Source organism: Prorops nasuta, unplaced genomic scaffold (genome assembly GCF_024137725.1).
Source record: "Prorops nasuta isolate Cenicafe-Biocafe unplaced genomic scaffold, Cenicafe_Pnas_1.2 PNAS00006, whole genome shotgun sequence".
NCBI classification, from domain to species: domain Eukaryota; kingdom Metazoa; phylum Arthropoda; class Insecta; order Hymenoptera; family Bethylidae; genus Prorops; species Prorops nasuta.
In genome coordinates this window covers 5,132,010-5,156,407 of record NW_027116803.1, presented here as the reverse complement: position 1 = coordinate 5,156,407, position 24,398 = coordinate 5,132,010, and the positions used below count along the sequence as shown (strand labels likewise).

The window sequence follows — 24,398 nt, the reverse complement described above, 5'->3', positions numbered from 1 at the left end:
ATTGGAGACTATAAAAAGGTTCGGGTATCAATCGGGGAGGAGACAGGAGTGTGAAGAGGAGGGGAGGGAGATTTTAGCGTGGGCGAAATTAGATTCCCGTAGTATAACGCTGGATATATATAAACATGGGTCCCGAAGTTTGGTTCTTTTGGTTCGCTGTTCGACGCTAAAAATATCGAGATGAATAATTCGAGTTGCGAAACGACTGGCAGCCAGCTTCCGACTTATTATACCGAGCACAATATATACGGCGCTCGGGGTCGGATGATAAAATTCAACGTAGAATCGACGCCTAGCAGGTATGTGGACGCCCCGGGCGCTATCGGTACTTTAAATATCGCCTTTAGCACGAGCGTAAATCATGATAAAGGTAGCGAGTTGCGATTTATGTCGGCGCGGGAGAGACACGAAGGGGTTATAGCAGCTTCGCGGGGGGAGAGAGCTTGATCGTTTTATGCAAGCAGAATCATTGATTCGGCCGAACACACCGGAGCCTTATCGGTAATAAAGCTGCAGGAGGAATTCCCCTTGGCCGTAAAAGCGTCGCTTAACTCGAAGAGTTGATGGAAGTAGCGTAATACGACGTTGGTCTCTCACCGTGCTAAGAAGAATGATGGCGAAGAACGATCCATCGATAACCGACGAGGATATGGTAATAAGCGAGAGCGAGGATGACGGCGCAGAAAAGATGCAGAAAACGCCGGAAGAAGAACCGCTGAAGGAGAACGAGAGTACCGAGGAATTCTTCAAGGCTAGCGAGCAAAAACCTGCTGACGGAGGTAGGCGGAAGTCGGCCGAGAAGAGGTGCTGCGAGATGAGGACGGTTCCGTCTAGAAAGTGTCAGCTACAGTTTCAGCAGTTGATCAACAAGAGCGAAATGAACAGGAGCAAGCTGAGCAAACGGGAGGACTGTCTTCGCAAACGACTGAACATGTTGGAGTGCGCCCTGCCAGCGGTCATGATATCAAACATATGCACACCGCAAAACGCTCGATCGGCCAATATATGCGAGGCGATCCAGCAGCAACTCAGGTGCTTCGATCGTCGACCCAGCAGAGACACGCCGAGTCAGCATTTCGACAAGAGGGTTCGCGAAGCGGAATGTCGGAGGAAGGAGGAGGAGAGGAAAGCGGAGGAGGCTCGTAGGGTTCTGGCGGAGAAACTGGCGGTCCTGGAGGCGAGGAAGAGGGAGGTCGAGAAAATCGAGAGGATCCACAAGGAGAAGAGGGAGAACATTTCGAGGCTCAAGGACAAGGCGCTGAAGATTCGCGAGAGAAAGGGCAAGAAGAACAAGTCCGATTGGTTCTGCGAGAGGGCCGAGTGCGGCGAACTTCGCTGCTTGGAACGACTGTTCGACAACGATGGAAGCGTTGGCTCGATCAAGTCCGAAGACCTTGACTGCTTGAAGCGCTTGGAGGATTCCGCGAAAACCGAGCTGGGCTTGAAGAAACAGATTGCTGACTTGGAGCGTCAAGAGGAGACCTACGCGAGGGCCATGCAACAAGCGGAAGAGTTCTGGCACGACTGCCAAGGAGAGCAACCAATGGTAATCAGTTTAAACCTCCATATATTCCATATGTATATCGCTCGCCAATTTCAGCCGGATCATTGGATACACTATTTTTCTTCAATTACGCAACGCGCAATATAAATAATTTCACGCGATCTTACTTTCGATTGGCAAACATGCCGATAAAACCGTGTTCGACTGCCGATCGAAGGTACATCTCGAGTTGGCTTTCTACCAAATTATTCTCCCTCCCTACACCTAACGAGGGAAACTTTATTACTCCGAGCGATGATCGAGCACACGACCAAGCCTCTGTCACTCTATAAGTTTCCTAACTTCCTTCGATAGATTTTCGCCACTTCTCAAATTTCTATACTTGATTAAACTTGGTTCTATTAATTTCAATTCTGTCCGTCTCTTTGCATCTCGCACGTTCCTTGGGAATTTTAATTGGGGAAAACTCGTCGTGATAATGATCTGTGCATGGGTTTAGGAAGGAACGGGAGACGGGGATAAGATGAAAGCGGAGCTGCAATCGAAAATCGAGGCGAATCGTCAATTGGCCCAGCGAGTTTGCGAGTTGGAGGACCAGCTGGAGAAGATGACGAAGCAATTGGCCAAGTGTAAGAGCGACTTGTCGGAGTACACGGAGAGGGAGACGATGGATAATGTGACCGGGGGCGATGATGACTTTGCGAAAGTTGCCGATAAAAGAGCAGCTGCGAAGCCACGCGTTGCTGAAGCTGGGACCGAACAGCCGGACGAGAAGGAGGCTCGGGACGTGGAAGTATCGGTGGGTCCGGAGATCAGCCAAACTGGTACCGTAACCGAAGTGCCCTCTTTGAAAGACGTCGGTGCTGGCTCGGAATACGAATCCGCCGATAAAGAAGTTGCTACCGAACAAGAATCCGAAAAAGAGCTGATGATCAAAACGGAGTCCGCTTTGGAGATGCAAAGGAGAGAAGAGCTTTTGAAATACATGGATCAATTAGAGTCGTTGAGCGAACTTTATCGAGACGACGAGTACGGAGTTTGCCCTCGTGATCTTGGCTGTTGCGAATCGGCGGTTTCCATGAGCACCGACTTGGACGAGGACGAAGAAGAGAGAGATTTACAGTTCGAAGACATAACAGTATACGAAAATATATAACGAGACTAGAGTTTTAAGGACCATCCTGACGAGGCAAAACTTTAATCACTTTCTGCGTTCAGTAAGCAACGTTACTCCCTCTCATGTTCTCTCTGTATTCCATATAAATAAGATGAAAATGAAAGTCCATAATAAATCAATCGTTCGAATGTTTCGACCAGGTATCTTTTGATCCGTGCGATGATAGCTTTCTTAACCAAACTGATTGATTTTGCCCTGTCAAGGTGTGTAAGTCTTCTATTTCGCCTACAGAAACGGTCATCTCCTCACTTTTAGATCGATTTAGAGGAATTAGAGGACGAAATTCCTAAGCAGATTAAAATAGAAACGTTGGAGCTTGACGAGGAAGAGATGGAAATACTGATGGAGGTCAGTGTATTGGGCGAGGACAAAGGCATTGAGACTGAGACTGGAAAAGCAGAGGACGCTGAGATACAAGTATCCGAGACACTAATAATCAAGTCGGAAAAGTCAGTGGAAAGCATCAAAGACCAAGCCGAACAAGATAAACCGTCCGAGTTCATTATTACTGAAGATAGCATGCTCACGACCGAAGATAACGTGGAATTCGATACGGCTTTGCTGGAGGAAGCAGATCTGAAAAAAACGTCAGACTTAAAATTGGATGAATCTGGTTTACTAGAAGCCGCTCAAGTTTCTCCGTGGATGGAGGAAGTTGACGAAATAAAAATTGACGATGAGCTGGCAGCGGATGGTAGTAAATTACTTCCCATCGAAGGTGAACCTGTGGAACGCGTAACGGATACAGCTGATGAGAAACAGACGATCCAAGTGATGTTGGAAAAAAGAAGATCCGAGGATGAAATCAAAGTTAGCGCAGAGAAGCGAGAAGCCGCTGATATCGAATCAGACATGATAGAGGAGGAGATTGTAGGAAAAGCTGAAATTATTGTGGAGGATGAGCTTGGAACAACAGGGGATAAATCAGATATAAGTCGGACGATAGATGGGATAAGCGAAGAACTGGGAAAGCCGGAGACTATCCAGACGACAACTATTGGATACGAGGATACGATGGCTGACCAACAGCTGGCATATGATGATGGAATGGAAATCAAAGAGGAGCCGAGAAAAGCCAAAGTACTAAAGTTCAGGGAGCCACCAGAAGCTGGCGTAGATGCAAACTATGGAGAAAAGTGGAAACATGATGAAACTCTGATAATTGTTGATGCTACCACAGTCGATACGGATGTAGAAACCAGCGACGGACCTACGGTTGACACGAAGGTAACCACCAAAGTACCGGGAGGTATCGAGTTCAAAAAGGAACAAAGAATCGAAATTAGTGACTTGGCGGAAATTGATAAAGAAAGAGAGACCGGTGTTGTTCTGAAAGTTGATAAAGGAGTACAAGTCAGCGACGAAACGAGAATGATGGAGGAAGCGATGATAGGCCAGGTGCCAGAAGCTGAGGAAATGGGCAAGATTATAGAGGAAACAAGAGTTGTTGAACCAGAAATAATTGGCGATATCGCGACAGCTGATAAAGCGACGCAAATAAGTTTAGAGGCTAAAGTTGCCGAAGAAGAAATAATTATGAAGGTGGCAGAAATTGAAGAAGGCGAGAAAATGATGGAGGAACCGGAAGCTCTGGAGCCAGCGAGTATCAGCGATGTGGCACAGGTTGATGAAGAAGTGCAATTCGAAGAGGAACCGAAAGTCGATGAAGGAGTACAGTTCGACGAAGAACCGAAGATTGACGAAGGAGTACAAATTGACGAGGAGCCACCGGAAGCTGCGGAATCACTAGAAATAGGATTAATGGCAGAGGAGGAAGTTTTAGAGGAGTCTACAATTACTGCGATAGGGGAGTTGGAAACAGCAGTTGATGTATCGGATATAAAACTTATCGAGAAGCCGGAACTGGATGAAATTGAATTACGCTCGGTCGAGATGGAAGTTTCGGGGCTGACCGAAAAAATTCAGGAGGAGGATGAGGAAGCAGATGTGAAAATAGCAGAAATTGATCGGACAAGAGGAAGCATGGAGTTGGAACAAGCAGTGACGGATGATATAACAGAATTGATGACAAGCGAAGACGGAGTAGAACTGGAAGCAGTGCAAATGGAGGAGGTAGAAATTGAAGAAAAAGTCGACGAGAGCAAAGCAGAAATGGAATATCCAACTGCGACGGAAGAAATGATAAAAGTGAAAATTGAGGAGGAAGAGGAAAAAGCGAAGGATATCGATGAGGAAAAGTTGCGAGAGGTAAAAGATATTATAGAAGAACTGATAGGGAAGCCATTTGTCGCAGAGGAAGATAGGAAAATAGATGATAAAAGAGTTATGAGAAGACTCAGTTCGGCTGGGTTAAAAATTCAAAAGAAAAAGGCTCGTGTTGTAGCGGAGCCGTACTTGGCCGTAGCGAGTATCGAGGAAATGGATCGCTCCTGGGTTTGCGGAGCTCACGTATGTCCCAAGGTAGGCAGGTTCAATTTTCGAATAATGTTTCTCTTTTAAACACTAGTCCGGTTAAATGTATATACCATAATTTAACTCCCGCAAATGAATTTTCTTCTTTCAATATTAGCACACTCGCTTTTAATTTGCCAAATGTATTTGACTGATTTTATTGATTCAGCGGCTATAACATTTCATGGTTCCACGCGGTAACAGGCACGAATTCGCAATACCAATATTTGCCTAAGAATGTAACGTTATAATGCTATATTCTTTATCCGTTTTATCGATTGCAGAACTTGAGACAAGGAAGATTCAAGCGTTCGCTGGGGCAAGTTGTATCATCCGAGGGAAAACTGACGCTACGGGAATTGTTGGCCATTAGGCCGGTGGACGAATTTGAGCTAATTGAAGACAGCGTGAGAATGGAAGTTCTAGAATCGCGTATGGAGAAGCTGAGGGAGAAGGCGAGGATCGAAAGAGAGAAATTAACTTCTGTGAGACTGTCCGAAAGGACGAGAGACCGCGAAAGGAAGCAAGCTAACGAGGGATTATCGAAATTCCAGGAAAATAGAGAAAGTATGAGTGACAAATACGAGCCATTATCGAGATTAAGCAAGGACGCGAGGAAAGTCGACGAGTCTAAGGGTGACGAGACGGAAGTTCCAGGACTAATGGCTCCTATCGATTACCGGGAGGAGTTCAAGCTTCCTAAGACGCAATGTACCTGTTGCGTGTGTAGAAAGCCAACTGTACAAGAGGACACGTCGAACAGGCTAGTCTCTACTTCCTCAAGGTCTCTTGGAAAAATGATTGGCAGCTTTGGAAAAGCCGAGGTTACCAGGGAAAACGTGCCAATGCCAATGAAAACGGATCAATCCACCGTGCTGAAAATCTACACGAAGAAATCACGTTCCAAGAAATTCCCAAAGATTTCTTGTATTTGCGTAGGAAAACAAAAGTGAGCGTTTTTCTCTTGGTTATCGAGGTGGCCCATGCTAGGAAAGGGAATGGAAAAAAGAACGAGTCGAACGATAAAGGTGGAATTGGAAGATAGTTCGTATACGAGTTTGTACCGACAGAGAGAAGGAACTGTTTATATTTAGAGAGGAGAATTCCTCGGGTGAATAATAGCGAGCGATCCAGTTGTAGTTAAGCGCGCAAGGACGCCGGGGAAATGAGAATGTACCTGCAGTTAAATTAGTTTTCGCGCGTACGTAGAGTGGGAGAGAGAGAGAGAGAGAGAGAGAGAGAAAGAGATAGAGAGATTGAATTTGCATGGAAAAGGGAAGAAATGGGCTCGCGACAGGCAATCACGTATAAGGAAGACTCGCCGATTGATCGCTTACGAACCGAAGCAGATGAGGACTATCCTATAATCAGTATGACACAAGTAATTCCAATAATATGATCGAAGCAGTATGATAGAAGTAATTCCAATAATATAATACACATCGTTGAACAAAGCTGTCGTAGTAACACTATAGTCTCATTGTCTGTCATGTACTTCTTGAGACGTTCTTTTCGCTTGTTCAATCAATACTTCGAATGCCATTTTAGTACCACGAGAATAAAATGGCCTACGCCGCTGTCACCCCTCTCCCTCTTTCTCTCCTTTTTTGCTTCAACCAAAACAATCCACAAGCCCACAATTTATCATATTTCATTCCGTCATATTTGCTCGGATCAATGACGCTAATGGCTTTCTTCACTTCCGGTTGCATTAATTTAATTTATCGCACACGACAATTTCGCCACGACTAGCCATAACCTTCGTAAGTTTCGTTTAATGCCCTTTGGTATGTGTAGCGCCACACCGCCCCCTCCCCCTCCCTCTACCGTTATATATTTACCTTTTTTTTTCATCCACACACCAATATCTCGAAACGTTTATTTTCCAATTTGACCGACGTGCTACCAAACAAATCGCTCGCGCACCGGATTAATAAATCTGTGAAATTTTTATTCCACGATGCGTCACGGAGATTTATTAAAGCGATTCTAATGCGAAAAATGCCGTGTTGGTTGTCGCGCCACGCCAGTCCGATAAGTGCGATGTTGCAAAAGCTTCAATTTGATTGATATCTGCATCAGATACCTTTCATGCAATTTCATAGTATAGCTGCGTCAGGGATCGGAATAAAATTTGCTATATACTATGCATCGGCAGCTATTATGTCTTGCATCGATCTCTTCGCAATTACCATGGAGCTTTCGTCGTTGGAGTTTCGAGGAAAAAAGCTGATCGACGTTTCGATTGGAAGGGATTTGAAGAGAGAGAGGAGTCGCGTGTGCCGTGCGACTAGAATTTATACATGTTGAGAGGAGACTCACCGGACATTGGCGAGCGTGTGCCTCCTGGACCTGAGATTGTGGTATCCCCGAAGTTCTCCGATGCTGCCCTGTTCAGCTTGCATTTTAGCCTGGGCGGTCGCAGCGGCACTGGCAATCACGTGGTGCTGGTGCCCTGGGGCACCTGCTGTCGTGACGCTCCTGCGCGAACGCCAGCCCGTCCTGCTGCCCCCACCCCCGCACCCTCCACCCCCGCTGCTGCTGCTACCACTGCCAACTCCACCCCCGCTGCTCGGCGTCGGCGATTTTTTCTGATATGGCCTGTAAAATACAACCAAAGAAAAATATACCAATTATCATCGTTCTTCGCTCTCTCTCTCTCTCTCTCTCTCTCTCTCTCTTCGACATATATTCAGCCTAACTCTGCGGGTCCATTCAGTAAACTCGATCAAAGGCGCATAATTTTATTCATATATGAAAATACAGAGGGAAAGACCTGCTAGTCCCATTTTAGCCATGAACTTTATTGAATTTCTAACGAATCTATTAATATGAATTGACGCGTTAACTACTAATTATCGACTTTATTCAAAATAACGCATTTTGCCGCTCTCATAATAGAACTCCATTTACTATTTACAGAAAGTTATTTTGTCAGCATTGTACACGAATCCGCGTATATAATGTATAATATAATGTAATTGAGTTATCAATATTGCACAGATAGGAAGGCTCATTAAGTTTGTACAAGACTCGGGCTGATGACTGGGATTGGCCCGATTGCGCGTGCAGTCTGCTACCAGTCTATGGAATAACAGTCGTCATTAATTATTATCAGGAGGAAAAGACAGTTAATAACATAGCGCCAGTAGCGATACAACTTTTCAAAATGACAGCCTGCAATTTATAACTGGTGTAATCAAACACGAGTATATCGATGCTTAGATGATTAATCGATTTACCATCCAGTTTTCAATTCATTTATGCAACATTCTGAATCGGAAAATTGATGAATTGTTTTCTCTTTTTCCCGACCTTCCTTTTCTTCTCCTTGCACCCTCGATCTCTCGTTAATTCATCATTGTCGGCTCTATTATACTACGAGAATTGAGATTTTTAGAATGCTCGGCAAACAAGAAGACGTTTAAATTTTATCGAATAATTAATTAATGCGAGGTAGTTGACTAATTAGTGATGAAAAGTGGTAGACTCGTGGTGCATCAACAGGTTGCATTGTGAAATTTGTAACCAAGTGACATTTCGACAGAGCCTCGTTGTTTGGTGACAATGTTGTAACGCGAATAAATCTGCTGCCGGATGACTGACAAAGACAGTTCATTAGATCGAGTCCCAGTCCGAGGACCAATGTCAGTCAATTTTGTCCAGCTACACCGAAACGTTCGAAATTCATGGTTGACCCAAAACCCTGAAAATTATTTCTACATTTGCTTGCGCATGATGCGTGCATTTGCGTTCAGTGCATAATTCAGCCGTTCGCCTATGGATAATAATCCGTGATATTGTTTAAAAAAAAAAAAGAATCGCATTGTTGAACCATTCAATTATTAACTGCTCTGCATCATCGGTCTATTGCCATATGTTATAGCAGCGTTCAAGGATCTCTCCTGTACTTATAGTTTCCATCGAAGAACATTAATCATTCACCACAGCTGTGTACGTCCTACAATTCTTTATACCATAATCCACTGAACAACGACCGATCCTCTGACCGTCTCGTTTACGAGAATTCATGATTAAAATGGTCCACAGGTACATTTTACCGGAAGAAATGTATCGCCGTTCTCTCCTTAATTCCGTATAGCAGCATGCAGTAAGCCTCAACTTTAAGGATGAAGCTCGCGCCTTATTTCGTCGCATCAAACGTGTTGCAGCAAAGTTTTTCAAAGTCCCGCTTGGCTACAGGCTCTACTCACGTTCCTCCTGTTTCGTGTCGCTCAATTACAGTATATGTATATATATATACCTGTACTGCGCTTTCCCTAAATGCACACCTGTGCGACGCTTCAAGGCGAACGATGCCCAGGAGTATACCCAACTTTATCCGAAGAATTTCAGTGAAGAACTTGCGACGGCTGAAAGAAAAGAAGGAAGAGCCATCCCAACGCGAACGAGCAAGGGAAAATAATTTTCCGTAAATGCGTGTGAATTATTAGCGAAAGATTTATGACTGGTGTGAAAACTTAACTGCTCCTCTTTCTTTTCTGAAAAGTATAACGAAGCAGTCTTCGCCATCCTACCCCCGCGCACTCCCTTATTTTAGCTTTTCTACAGTTTTAACGACGAGCCGAACTTTCGATGAATAAAACTTGGCTGAGAAATGAACGAGCTCCACGCAGAAGCCTCTAATGGAAAGCTGCCAAGTACTTTTTCATGTCTCATCTGGTAAAAATTAATTGTAACGTTGCTGGTCTAACGTTTGTGACTCTGGCAAAATCCTCGCTGGTATTACAGGAGGATCCAGAGAATCTCTGGTTACTGCATATATTGAAGCGAATGCATTTGCTTTGATCCGTGAGAGAGCATAAATGCGTAAACTTACCTTTCCCTGGACGAGTATATATAAGTGCTTTTGCACGATATTTTATTCAGAACCTGAGAAAAGTTATTATTCGTGTATGGGATTCAACATCTTTGTAAATTTTCAGTCACGGAATAAAGCCGCTACATACGATCTTGTGAATTACATCGTCCTTTATATTTTTCAAGCTTATAAAATTATTCCTTCGTATATCTCCGGATATCCTTTTCTCTTCTTCTGTATATACCAGAGTCACCATTATAGCACGCGCGCATCACTCTTTTTATCTTTAATACTGGCAGTATGAAACTATCGAGTCTCAGGAATCTTCAAGAGTACAATGAGGACTTTATATTTCGAGGATGTTAACAGCGCTGCTTCCGGGATATATATATAGTAGAAAGGCTCTTTTCTCGATATTTTATTCAAAGCCTCCGAGAATACTACTGCATATTCTACGAAATACCTCAACTATGCAAACGGATATCTCCGCGAATTATATATTCTTAACTAGTCCTACAAAAACCTTGTCCAATCTAATTCTTTGATACTTTCATCTCTGGCCGAGCTTGTGGATTTGACACGATTTTATTTATCAAGCAAAGGGATGGAAAAATTGCGCGCTGACACGAGATAAAATTTCATCTAAATTTTCTTAACTCCGATTCATACGGGACGCTGGACTATAATTATATTGTTGATGAAATCCATTTCCAGGTGTTGGGATAAGGACAGCAGGGATAAGGGCGAGATGACCTGCGGTGGGGCTCACAATATCCGGGATGCTGACTGGGGCGGAATGAGAATGTCAGATGGATTTGCATTTACCTTGCATTATCCATCTCCGACTGCTCGAAAGATCCTTCAAGACTTTCTCTAACGTTTTTTGTACAATTTTATTACCGCAGCTCTAAAGTGCTTTCGCTATAGGTCACCTGAGATTATATCTATATATATATATAGGTTTTCATATAAAAATTGAGAGTCGAGGAAAGACTGGGATTACGGTGTAAGAGTATAAGACTAGAAGAAAGTGGAAAAATCATTCACCTTTCCCGGATATTCCGACACTCCTCATCGTCCTCCTCTTCAATGTCGTGGAGCCTCGGACTAAGTCTGTGCTGAGTACCGCTGTCCCTGGCGTAGTCCTCTTCCTCGAGCCTCTCCGGCTCAACTTCCCTGTCTTCTTCGAGATCGTCGAGATACTCGTCAAGGTCACCGAGAGGGGCGCGTTCTTTGACGTTGGTGAAAAAAGTGATTTCTTGCTTCTTCGAGTTGGACGAAGAGGACAATTTCTGAGGATTCTTGTATTTCTGCTCCTTTTGCTGTTGCTGCTGAGGACGCTTTTGCTGGAATTGTGGTTGCTGCTGCTGAAGGTGATGCTGCTGTGTTTTGAGGAGGGAGGATGACTTGTTGACCTCGGGGGTGGGCCCCGAGACAGTTGCCCCACCCCCACCCCCGCCGCCGCCGGCGCACGGCAGGCAGCAAGACCACGCGCCCCCCACCTCGGCACCCTAGCACCACGCAACGTCAAAACATCTAGGATCCTCCTGCACCTTCGATTGTTACTCCTTCAAGGTCACGTCAAAGTCCTTTGCACCCACGAATATCCGCCTCCCCTCCTTTGTCTCTCGCTCCCCTTTTATTTTCGGTCACTCTATATCAGAGCAGCTGTGCCTCTCAGTGCCACGAAGGAACAGCCTCTGTTTCACTTTCTCCCTCTTTTTCCCTTCTTCCAAGAACACAATTTTTAATCAACAATTTTCTTAACTCTCAGAGGACAGAATTATATTTATTTATATTTTCTAAGATTATCTAGTCGCGTTCTTCCACTATAAAGAGCTTTTCGTTAAAAAAACTGTTTAACATTATTACTATTAAACTATCACGTTTCATAAATTTGTTTCTTAATTCATTTATCTATAGATGTATATCTCTCATTCTCCCCTTTCTTCAATAATGATTTAATCTTGGGTAATTTCATCGCCCGAATTCATCCCTCTCTCGCGACCTTGCTCATTGTTCAGTTGAAATCTGCTCTTGTAAACTTTCTCTGATCTCTGAATTCGGTCAAAGACATTTTCGATGCTTCCATTCTGTTGCTCGAGACGTTCACTTCCGGTTTCATCGCGACCGTTGATACTTTCCACGCTTCGCGAGACATCTCCTTAAATTTCGGCAGTCGTTATTTCGTGCAATCTCTCTCCCTCTCTCTCTTGATCCTCAAACAAAACTCAGTTGACGAGTAACTTTAAATATTTTCCTACAATTTGACAACATTCCGGCTTCCGGCACATTTAACTCAGTCGAGTCTCAATTCATCGGATTTCCGGTTCTTCCGCGATTCATGAATGCAGCTAACAATGAGCTAAACTTGAAAGACTTCCGGTGCATTTTCAAGAAGATTTCGCTTCTACTCGACGCATCTTCTCAGCTCCAAATCGATTTATTGCCTTCTGCTTCTATAATTAAGTTTTGTCCAATAAATCCACTGGCACTATTAGTTGGCACACTGTTGTTGATACGGCATAGCACGTCTATCTGAAAATGAAGAAACATATCCATCCAGATCACGGAGTCCTCTTGGCATTTCCGGTCAAAGGATCTAATTCTCGAAGAGGAAGGATACACTTTGGGAAGTTGGGGAAATTAATTAATTAGATTGGACGTGTATCTTTGAGTAAAGCGCTCCGTTTGTCTATACGCGCGATTCGAATCACGGAAAAATTAAATTTGGCCCTAAGAAACGCAAAGTCTGTTTTCCTTTTCAAGAAACTTAAACTACCCACCGGCCATCAACTATGGAGAAAACAATTACCAAGCAAAATTAGGTTTCACTTGTATTAAAACTCCTTTTGAACTGCCTCCCCACCTGAAAACGCCGGCTACTTCCGCTTTCTCGTCATTCAGCTTGACTTTCAACAGGGAAAAAGATGAGAGCCCAGGTTCTCAATAGGAAGCACTATGAGTTACTTCTTTTTGCTCTAGGCTTTTACCAATTAACTAATTGCCTTATCTCGCAAACTGGTTAAACGAATCGCGCTTTTATCTATTGCACTTTAACCTCCTGCTTTTAATTAAATCTGGATATTTTTTCCTTCAATTAAACGTAAATTATTGGCTGGCGTATATTCCGAAGGTTACAAGCAGTTTGATTAAGAAAAAAAAAGGGAAACACTGTTCGGGAAAGAAGTAGTCGTATTTCAGTACGCTCGCGGCAGCTTGGACTCGGTGGGACATTACAGGTTTTAATATTTGCGCAATCTACGAAGGTTTTTATTGGTCATTAAGGGGTAAATTGAGGCGGCTGGAGGTGCTTTTGCAACGTAAAGCTTGCCCGCTGTCTTCGTTCCATCTAGATTAGGATCGGCCATCTTCTACTTTTTTTAACCCTCGTCACTTGGCTGCTGGTAATAATGCAGTGAAGGCAAAATTAAATTTCTCAGACTAGCCGAGGGAAAACTGTAAAACCCGAGCATCGTCCTCTCTGCACGAAGATTGCCAATTTTTAAAACCCATGCAAAATATTTATTAAATCAGCTGAGCTCCTAGACTCTTATTGGCCTCGACTCATCTCTCTCTCTCTCTCTCTCTCAGAGTATATGTATATCATTCACCCTCCCACACACAGACACTAACACAGAAGTTTGTATTTGTCCTTTTATTTTACCTTGTGAAAACAAAACTTTGTAGAGAGTCTGTTTCTTTATTCTTTTTTTCCGTCGTCCCGGTATAATAAATTGTGCAACGTGGTGTTCTTTCCAGTGTCGTCATATACTGGAGAACAAACGACCTTGAACAATTAACTTCGAGGATAAATAATAGCGATACCCTTCACAACTGGACAATGAAACCTTAAATAAGGAGAAATATATAAAATAAGGTTTGATGGATGGGCCAGGTTTATGGTAGATTTTATCCCTGCCTATAAAAAAATATTTGTTACTCTACTGAAGGATGCAGTGAAAAAGTACTCGCTTGCGAGACGAAAGTAATAGGTGCTTTATTTTCTCGGGAATCCGATTAAAGGCTCCCTTATATCGAATAAATAAGTAATTATCTCGGCAAATTTTCTCCTCATTTTCGCGCGTTAGCTTTATCCTTAATTTCTATTACCAAGTTTTCCAGATTCAGAATAATTCTAGAGAGCTCCGAAATCCACCGTTGGCTGCAACCAAATCACCGGATTCGTGTCTTATGCAACGTTTTTCCTCCACGAAACAGTCATCTGCAAATTGCTCGAAATCTTGAGAAGTAATTTCGCGATAAATGTAGAGATTATTGGAAAAACGTTAATTTGTTTAATACTGGCTATTCGTGAAATTTGTGGACCGTGAGGAATTTCTGGAGTAAGGCCGAGGGCAGAGGGGAAAGAGCAATGCTATACGTGTGTCCGGAGTGGTTGCAAAAGCTAACGATAAATACCGACAGGATAAAAAGTTACAAAAGACAACGCTATAAGCTTACAGATTTTATTTTCACCTCATTCATGACTGCTTCCTGGCGAGGATTCATCCCGGGTGTGTAATTATTGTCATAAACAACGTGATAGCGTGGCAATGTTTGCTGCGCTATTTCAAACTAAATTACGACTTCGTGTGTCTCGACACGCAAGGTTATTTTATCGCAATACATATGTCTTTTAGCTGGCGAAATCTATTAAATATTTCTACAACAGCATAATAAAAGCCGAATAAAGCCTCGGGAGATTTTGGGAAATGACGAGCTGGACAAAGTTATGCCTACGCTTTCGCTGCCATCGGTTAATTACGAGAACAGGGCGCTCTCATTGATTACGTGCGCGCGCGTGGACTTTGTGCAATAATTATATCTATCATCCTCGCGTTTATATATATATATATATATATATATACATTAGAATTGTCGGTAAACTTTGGCCGAGAGTCTCTATTGCTTTCAGCGTTGGTCGCATTTGACACGCTAACCGTCGATTAATAGCCAGGCTGATTAATAGCTCCCTGTAACATAACATTAAAGAAAAACAGTCCGATACTCCTCTCATTACACGCGTCACGTAATTTTTCCTATCGATATACATACACACGCTCTTAATCATCATCTATGTATATGCAACCGATATCGTAACGAATGGCTAATTTATTCAAAATGAGAGTCCAACCGATTGAATAATTACGACGGATTCTATCCAACTCGCGAAAATTAATAAGTATTTGAACGTATTCAATGGACATTTTATTCTCCCCAATGGATTGGATAGGAAATATCGACGGATTATTTTTCAGCGAGGATATTTGTTTTATTCCTCGGCGCCAGCCGCTGAAAAATCACGAACGTTAACCGTCAGTCCCGAGAGGAATCACGGCAAGTTAATAACGAATGCGAGTCGACGTAGCGAGACAACGATCGAGAGTTTCCACCTAGTAAACAGCTTGCGATTTACACGTGAAATCTTATCTTCCGGCTAAAACTAACTTATGCAATTAGCGGAGAGTCCCACGCTAAGCACTTTCATTATTCAGAAACTCTTGAAATTCATTGCACGGTTCACCGATTTAATTTATTCTATATTTCTTAATACATCTATCCTATAACAACGCTCCGATCTGCAGAGTGTACATAAACTTTTATTTTTGTACAATTTTACGCTCCCGCTGCGATATTTTTATACAATACCTGCGTATGACGTAAATCACTATGTATAATTAGTTTGAGCAAAGCTTCGATTTTCTCGGCTCGCTTGCTTTCGTTCGTTAGCCGATTTTAAGGGGCGCTCTTATATATTCAGTCGCAGACGTGCGAATCATTTAATTTCAAAGTGGCACCGAGTCTGGTTTTCTTCTCAAGTGGTTAAGAAGTTTGTGCGGAAAGTGTAATTAATAAAATTTGTAATAAAATGGACTTGTATCAGTTTCGAGAAAACCACTCGCATTTCTTTTTCGCTCCATCGACGTTTATTTTCCCGTTTAATTCCTGCCTCGTGTGGATGGTATCCTGAGTGCTGCGATCAAGCGTGGCGTCTTCGCGGTAAAAATAGAATTTTACCGTTGCGTTTAGCCACAGCCACAAATTTTACGCTGGCCTTTATCGAACGACCCTTCGCGTTTTATGCCAACTGGACAATTTCAAATATACTGTATAAGCAGACGAGCTTAATCCATTTGCCATTCGAAAGGTTTCCTTTTAAAGCGATGAAACAAATACGAGGTTATAATTCCTCGCAGGAAACGAATTAATGCAATAAGATAATCGAGCGATGACTCGATAAGTCACATGGTCAAGCATTCGGCATTGGGAAGGTTAAATAAATGAGATGGAAGAGATAAAAAGCTAGCTTTTAAAACGTATGCCGACACCATTAGGAGATGATCTTGATAAATGGGGTCTGATTACGACGCACCGTAACCACTGGATATCGCGTCCGATCATAAACGCAGCTAACTACTCGAAGGCCAGAGCTCCCTCCTAGCTTTCGCCATATGTTTGAAGTGGGGGAAAAAAGTGGAATTATTGCCCAGGGAAACATTTGTGGGACATCGCAAGTTTCCCTGCAATTGTTTGTATCAATAACAGAGTTTCAGCTCGAGGCACATTAGCAGTGCAAACATAAGCAAATAGCAATGACGATGATCAAGTAAGGTAAATATATATATATATATATATAGAGAGAGAGAGAGAGAGAGAGAGAGAGAGGGAGAGGGAGAGAGAGATCACTAATTTGCCAGTAGGTCGACAGTTCGGCAGCTTGCTTCAACCAGGGGTGATACGAATACACACAAACGTATACACACATTGGAAGACTCGTGTACACGTAGGAAAGCACGCATTCACCCACTCACGCACACATTCTCTTGGTCGAAGAGAAAAGCGAGCACAGTTGGAGTGAGGAAGTGGCTAGCTAAGTGATGGATTGCTCGGTGAGGCGAACACTCGAGAATGAGATGCTTTGAGTGGAAACGTGAAACTGTCGATATAGAAAAAGGGCCACACACCAATCGGAGATGAGAATTTCTTGAGTGTGTTAAACCGGTGTTAATGGTAGCATTGAGCCTTTTTAACACTTTGATCACTCGCGAGATATTCGCTGGCGGCGTAGAGTAGAACCAGCGTGTCGGAGAGTGGCAGCTTTTCCGATTTGACGTTATTTATACTTTTTTCTTTTGATTGATTTGTTTTCCTGCCTCTTTTGATTCCGTGTGCGTCGCTCCGTCCGAACGTCAACACCACGAGCACTCGTGAAACGGCTAGAGAGCCTCCCGGTTACTGCGACAATTCTCCACAGGCGAACCGAGCTGCGTCAACAAGCTCCCGCGGTTCCAACTGGAGTTTCTGTTAAAACGCTGTGTTAAATCCACGGTCACTCGCGTGGATGGGAAATTCCTGCTAACTGCTGGCAGAGAGTCTGTTTTCCACGCCCGACCTGTGTCAACGTTCTACCATCCAGCGTTTCTACCAGTACCACCAATGCTTTGTAAAAGCGTCCGCGCGCGCATCCGTGCGATGGAGGGAGAGAGGGCGAGGGTGGGGGTGAGATAGATGAGAAGATTAAAAGAGAAGAGCAGGAAGGAAGATGACAGGGTGAGCGTGTGAGAGGGGAAGGAAAGGAGAGGGGAAGAGGAGGGATATCGGGGCTAAGGGTGGGGGTGGCAAGCCGAGGACCAGATAAGACTGGTGTGGCGCGAGTAAAGTAGAGGCAAGGGAGGTGCGCAACGCGCAAACCTCGCGAGTACGGTACAACGGCTCGTGCACTGTGCAGCGTCGTCGTCGCCCCGTCGTCGTTGTTTTATTGACGTTGACGCCTGACGGCGGTTCAGACCCGACTGCCGAGAGTGTCGAGTGCCGAGACTGCCGAGTGCCGGTGTGCCACCGACACTGCCCGATTACCGAACTAGCCGGTCACCGACTGACGGAGACCACCGACGAACCACGCACAGGACTGCTGTTCTCCATTCCAACCCTCCCTCGGACTCCAATTCGACTCTCGACCCTTCACTCTCCTCAGCAATACCGTTTGCCTAAATATACAGTCATGTAGACGTACCTCGTGTACCACTACAAAACTTACTCCACTACCGTGTCATCCTGAAACTTCCGCCGATATATTCTGTCCCTCTTTCTCCTTCTCCCTAAAGTGCGCGCCCGTGCGCGCGCGCGCATCCGAATGCCGCTCGGGAAAGCTCTATTTGGAAAACGTTCCCGATAGCCTTGAGAGCAACCTATACCAATGAATTTCTCATTTCTCTGGATATCCGGCTTGAAACAACCTTCCTCGATTCACCTGGACGAGAAGCTTCTTTTATTTTTCGAAATAGAGACCGACGATTTGGATGCTCCATTTCCGTATTCACTTCAGCTATTTTAAGGCTGAGACTTATTTGTCGGATTCTTCAAGGTCTTCATCCCTCCAGCCGTGTAGGTGCAGACGTGCGGACCGAACCCTGGCTGTTTTGCAAAAATTGGGTCATGCCATGCAACTTTTCCCCCACCACGATAGTCTCTCTACTCTTTCTCTCCCGCTTCTGTTTATTCTGTCCGACCCTACCCCTCTTTCGCTATCCTACTTCCTTTCCTATTTTAATTATTTCCTCCTGTTATAATCGCATTTCCAAGCTTATTTTCACACTTTTCAACTAATCTCCCTTAAATAATTGACGATGCATATTTGTTATACTTTAACTTCATTTACGCCCGCAGAAAATTAACTATAACTTCCTAACTTATTAACGCGCGCGCGAGCGGTATTGTTAATTTATTTTTTAATCCATAGATGGCGTTGTACAAGCGTTTTGTAATATAGGTTTTGTTGTCAGTTCTATCGAAGTCATAAATCCTTGCTTCTGGCCATTGATGCCAGAATCGGCGTTTTGGCGGCCGAAACAATCACGTATCGTCGTATTGGTCGTATCCTCCTATTCCTATGTTGATGTGCATTTGTGATAGGACGTAATCATACGTGACACGCGTAGTATGTGTCTATGCACTCAATATTTTAGCGGCAAAAACGTCAAACCTGGGAATACTGGTATGACTACTTCTGGCAGCTCTCTGCTTGCCATTTCCAAAAGGTCTTAACTTCAGCTGAAGCCTCCTACGGTTAACTTTTTTTTCGTACAATTCTACCTTATCTCAAATTGATTTTTAGTTATAAATTTACTAATTACTCAAATTTTATTATCTGGACCTAATTTTAACCCACTCCTCAAAAGCAACTGTATTGAAAAATCAAGAATAACTTCAACTAGCTGTATAAGAGAAGTAGTGCCTAGAAGGCGGTATACACATGTCTTTATCTACTTTTATATGTACTTGCCGTTGAGACACTACCGTATCTCTTGATCAGGTTTAAATATACACAAAGATAAATACTATTCCTCTTAAGCGACAATATTCATTAGATATCTAGATATTTTCCATTAAATTAAATATTGTTTATTATACTGAAAACCAATTTAATAGTCAACGATCGTGAACACCATTTCGTCCTGTTTCCTATACAGTTAATACGGATAACTTATTAGTATAATATTTTAAACAATTATTACTGCATAAAATAAAAAATGTATACGTTTTAAATCATTATTGTATTCGCAAATCTTTTTCGCAAATATATCAATGTAAAAATTTGAAATTTCTACAAGTTAAAACAATGTTTACCGGTTTACGATTTACGTCGGTAAATAAAGAGACACCGTCTAACCAATCGATAATATTCTTCATGGAGAACATGGAGTTTCCTAACCTAAAAGATTGTTAACTGTTAAGTCTGGCTAAGCCACCGCCACCCTTCTTTTGCTGCAGGTTTTGCGCCCGCTGTTTTTCCAATCATAAATTTGACTTTAATCTATTGACACATGATAGTCTAAAGAAAAAAACTAAGAATTTGTTTACTGCTTTCATTTAAGTTTAAGCAAATGATTAAAAATGATTCTATGAATAGATATGGCCCTCTCATTGGTGCAATTGACGAAGGAACGAGCAGTGTTAAATTTTTGGTACATGACATTATTTATTTGAATTTATTAATTATATAATTTAATGTCATAAACTTAATAGTCAATGTTATTTGGTTAAATTATTTAAGTTAACTATGAAACTATATATTTTTTTATTAATTTAAGCACCACTTATAATTTACAATGTAAATAAAAAAATATTAATAGGACTATCAGAGCATATTTCTTTATAAAATTATAGCTTATTTATAAGATTTTCTTTGATCACCATTCTCTTATGTAATATTCTTTACTTTAGGTATTTGCAGCAAATACTGCAGAAGTTTTAACATACCATCAAGTACCAATAGCAATATCATGCCCAAAAGAGGGATGGGTTGAACAAGATCCACAGGAAATTCTTACAGCTACTAGAGAATGTTTAAATCAAACTGTTTATAATTTAGAACAATTAAAAATAGATCCACTGGATATTGTAGCCATCGGTATAACAAATCAAAGAGAAACCGTAGTAGTATGGGATCCTGTAACTGGAAAGCCTTTATACAATGCTATAGGTAAATTTTAATAATTCTCTACATTAATAATGACTATTCAATTAAATATGTTTTTTATATTCAGGTTGGATGGATATGAGATCTACAGGCATTGTTGAGAATATTTTAAAAAATATACGTAATCACAATAAAGATTACCTAAAACCACTTTGTGGCTTACCAATTAGTCCATATTTTAGTGCATTAAAACTGAAATGGTTATTAGAAAACGTTCCCAATGTTCAAGATGCAGTCCAAAGAAAGCGCTGTATGTTTGGTACAATTGACTCATGGTTAATTTGGGTTAGTATATCTTTGCATACAGAGACAGATTTTAATGTTATTTTAAAATAATAACAGCTTCTCATTTCAGAATCTAACTGGTGGAATAAATGGAGGTGTTCACACTACAGATGTTACAAATGCCTCCAGAACCATGTTAATGAATATTAGGACTTTAGAGTGGGATTCTACATTACTGCATTTTTTTAATATACCTCAAGATATTTTACCTGCCATTAAAAGCTCTTCGGAAATATATGGCCATGTTCAAGATGATATATTACAGGGTGTACCTATATCTGGGGTATGTGTAAAAATTTGTTTAACATCAGTATATAACTATATTCTGACTGAATTTATTTCTTAAACAAAAATTTTTAGTGTTTGGGTGATCAGCAATCCGCACTAGTTGGTCAAATGTGCCTCCAGCGTGGACAAGCTAAGAGTACATATAGTACTGGATGCTTTCTTCTTTATAATACTGGAACTACCGTAAAATCACAGTTAAATATCTTAATTTTTTTATGTTAGCTATAATTACATTTATAAATTTTTGTTCAGATCGTTGATTCATCTAATGGATTATTGACAACAATAGCTTATAAATTAGGTACAAACGCTCCTACGGTATATGCATTAGAAGGCTCTGTCGCTAGCGCTGGTGGAGTTATACAATGGCTTAAAGATAATCTTGGATTACTGTCTGATGTAAAGGAGTCAGAATCGATTGTTGAACAAATACCTTTTGAAAATCATGTTACATTTGTACCTGCATTTGCTGGCTTATACGCACCATATTGGAGACAAGATGCTCAAAGGTCAGTTAAAACTAGTAGGTGGTATTAATATATAGTTAAAATGTTAATTTAAACTCATTTTTAGTGTCATATGCGGAATCACTGAAAAAACTACAAATGCCCATATTATAAAAGCGGCATTACAAGCTGTGTGTTTCCAAGTCAGAGATATTCTAGAAGCCATGAAAGAAGACACGGGATTGACTCTGTCAAAACTTTTAGTTGACGGAGCTATGACGGATAATAGTTTATTAATGCAAATGCAAGCGGATATATATGGGATTCCAGTAGGTAAGATTCAATTGAATAAATGAGTGTTGTATACTGTTGGAAATTGATTCGTGGACCTTTCAGTTAACTTCACTTCATACTATTTTCGATGCAAATTCCGATACTAAACTATAGCACGAAGACGACGACGATTGAATTTCCCACAGTATGACAACTCTATAAAATTATTTTTTACAAATATAAATGTTTAATAAGATAGTTAGACCATTGATGTGTGAAACTACTGCACTTGGGGTTGCAATAGCTGCAGGCAGTGCTGAAGGCATCCGTAAATGGGGCGTGAAGAGTAACGCTCCAGTGCCAAGTGATATTTTCTTACCTTCCATTACTGAAGATGGTAATTTTTTTAATTTTATTTATCAAAGTAAACAAATATTACACCATTTGCTATTTAATGAGAAGTTAGTCGTAATGCAAATAATAGAACACGTAAATTGTAGAACGTGATATTCTATACTCTCAATGGAAAATGGGGATTGCTCGAAGTTTAAACTGGAAATTACCTCTAATCAACAGAAGTAAGTGTTTAAATTATTTTTAAAAATATTTTAGGAGTTAATTAATTCTTTTTTATAGGATCAAATCATGATATCCATAGAGCAACTGCAAGCGGAATGTTTATGATAGGAACAATAATATTGTTAGTTGTTGCTAAATACAGGTCTAGTCAATGATATTTTATCTACAATTCAAATACTAAAAAATGCATTTTATAGGTATTTCTTTTTTTATTTGTTGTGTTTCTTACATTTCTTTAAATGTTTATTTAATATATTATTATCAAAATCTTAGTCTTGTATTTTATTTGAGTCTGCATTTACAGCTTTCTTACCAATTGCTCGAGGGATATTACTATTTTCGTCCCTCTTAGCTGCTTCTTCTTTCGAAAGGAGTTTAATACTACATGGTAAATTGTCCTCCACTGATGACTTTCCGGCCGATGAGATAACATTCTATATGAATACGTATTTTGTAAAATGAAAATAGTCAAATGTTGATGTTAGCAAGGTTGAAAATGTATACATTTACCAAAGACTTAATGGTTGACGTTTGTGAAGCAACTGCACTGGCTGTTAGCCATGAATCACTCCTTATGTTAGGTATTCTCAATCTCGAACGTTGTGAGACTAGAATTCGGTTAATCAGAGATCGGCATGCCTGAGATACTTTTGGTATTTTGGGAAAATGTACCTTATTCTGAACTTGCTGTATTCAAGCAACAAACGAAACAAATTAAGTAATTAATTTGAAAAAAAAGATCTATCCGTTTTCAAAATCTATATGAATAATTCTTCAAACTTGTCCTGCTGTACAAATAAAATGTAACTTTAAAATTTACATCCTTGTATACCTTTAGAAGTTGAGCGTAATTCGAATCATTGAAAGGAAGTCTGCCGAATAACATGGCGTAAAGAACGACTCCCATAGACCAGACATCAGATAATTGTGGCTGATATGGAATGCCTTTTAAGATTTCCGGTGAAGCATATGCATAACTTCCGCAGAACGTCTCACTGAGTGGAGCTGCTCCATTTTTAGTCTTCATATGACCGCGTGCAAATCCAAAATCCGATAATTTAACGTTGAAATTGATGTCCATCAATAAATTTTCACATTTTACATCTCTGATAATAAAAATGATCTAAAGTTAAATTGACTTTTACTCCTTCAAATTATAAAATTGTTCAGTATAGCATTTTTTTAATTGCCTGTGAACCACGCCTCGTTCGTGACAATAATCTATCGCTTCTAATAATTGACGAAACCATTTACGACTACGCGCTTCATCGATATAGGTATCGCGTCGTATAACATCTAATAGACTTCCATTTGGAGCATATTCCATAATAATATATACCCTGTGCATGAAAATTGTTTTAACAATATAATTGTTTTTATACAATTATATTTACCAACCGGTGAGTGGTTTCTATAGCCTGAAGGAAACGAATTAAATTTGGATGTTTTAAACCTTTTACAACTTCAATTTCTCTGGGTAAGAATTTTGTTAGACAGTCGCCTGGTGCTTGAAATTTCGAAACTATTTTAATCGCTACCTGGCAATTATGTCGATCGGATCTTGCTATCTTCGGATTGTATAATTGGTTATTCAATGATTTAATTAAACTTATGCTGGGATTTCTTCACATAACATTAGAAACCTGTTTTAGGATAATAAGTTTAATTTACTTTAACCGTGGCATATGATCCGGCTCCTATTGTCTTTCCAAGTATATAGCCATGTGATTCGAGTACTGTTAACTTCCTTCCTTGTTTTTCATCATCAGTTTCTGGCGATGATTGAGAACCCGATGGATTTTCATTGGAATCTGCTATTGGTACCGATGTCATTTTATCGTCAAAGCGTTATTTGAACTAAAACATTGAGTATATACTCCCCATCTCACTTATTCAAATCAAACTAGTAAATCTTAGAAAAACTGATTTACTTTTTTCTTCTACCAAAGTTCATTTTTTAAGCATTTTTTTTGTTGTAATTTTTAACTGTCGAAATCCATTTTAATTATTTGTGATTTAGATATTAGCTGCAAAATACGTGATAATTTGGAATTTTGAGTTGTAAAATGTTATGCAATTTTTGTCAACTATCAATTTAAAACATTTGACAGATACAGATATTTTTTTTA

At 41.0% G+C, this 24,398-nt stretch overlaps 4 protein-coding genes across 8 annotated transcripts; 2 read left to right on the top strand and 2 right to left on the bottom strand.

The window, feature by feature from the left end:
* The first annotated feature begins 613 nt into the window (after positions 1-613).
* LOC136774628 (flagellar attachment zone protein 1-like) lies at positions 614-6,046 on the top strand. Its single transcript, XM_066729036.1, has 5 exons — positions 614-1,553; positions 2,035-2,642; positions 2,937-5,110; positions 5,263-5,332; positions 5,378-6,046. Exons 1-5 carry the CDS (start codon positions 614-616, stop codon positions 6,044-6,046), a joined length of 4,461 nt encoding a protein of 1,486 aa, XP_066585133.1.
* A 1,375-nt stretch (positions 6,047-7,421) lies between these two features.
* LOC136774627 (uncharacterized) lies at positions 7,422-12,076 on the bottom strand. Its single transcript, XM_066729035.1, has 3 exons — positions 11,961-12,076; positions 10,963-11,483; positions 7,422-7,694 (listed from the first exon to the last, which is right to left on the bottom strand). Exons 1-3 carry the CDS (start codon positions 12,074-12,076, stop codon positions 7,531-7,533), a joined length of 801 nt encoding a protein of 266 aa, XP_066585132.1. The 3' UTR covers positions 7,422-7,530.
* Positions 12,077-18,997: 6,921 nt separating this feature from the next.
* Positions 18,998-22,737, top strand: LOC136774191 (glycerol kinase 3-like). Of its 5 annotated transcripts, none has more exons than XM_066728342.1 (11): positions 18,998-19,883; positions 20,143-20,401; positions 20,466-20,683; positions 20,754-20,966; positions 21,044-21,154; positions 21,224-21,480; positions 21,545-21,746; positions 21,946-22,087; positions 22,191-22,268; positions 22,327-22,466; positions 22,574-22,737. In XM_066728342.1, exons 1-10 carry the CDS (start codon positions 19,803-19,805, stop codon positions 22,422-22,424), a joined length of 1,659 nt encoding a protein of 552 aa, XP_066584439.1. In that variant the 5' UTR covers positions 18,998-19,802; the 3' UTR covers positions 22,425-22,466; positions 22,574-22,737. The 5 variants fall into 5 exon arrangements, 4 of the variants coding, with proteins under 4 accessions (XP_066584439.1, XP_066584440.1, XP_066584441.1 ...); XM_066728341.1 differs by having other exon boundaries at positions 18,999-19,883; positions 21,545-21,750; positions 21,950-22,087; XR_010822752.1 differs by lacking the exons at positions 22,327-22,466; positions 22,574-22,737 and having other exon boundaries at positions 21,950-22,087; positions 22,191-22,267.
* On the bottom strand, positions 22,489-24,336 carry LOC136774192 (testis-specific serine/threonine-protein kinase 3-like). The gene is made up of 7 exons (XM_066728345.1): positions 24,201-24,336; positions 23,941-24,126; positions 23,668-23,837; positions 23,460-23,609; positions 23,102-23,375; positions 22,780-22,956; positions 22,489-22,703 (listed from the first exon to the last, which is right to left on the bottom strand). The coding sequence occupies exons 2-7, from the start codon at positions 24,100-24,102 to the stop codon at positions 22,539-22,541; spliced, it is 1,098 nt and encodes a 365-aa protein (XP_066584442.1). The 5' UTR covers positions 24,103-24,126; positions 24,201-24,336; the 3' UTR covers positions 22,489-22,538.
* Positions 24,337-24,398: the final 62 nt, after the last annotated feature.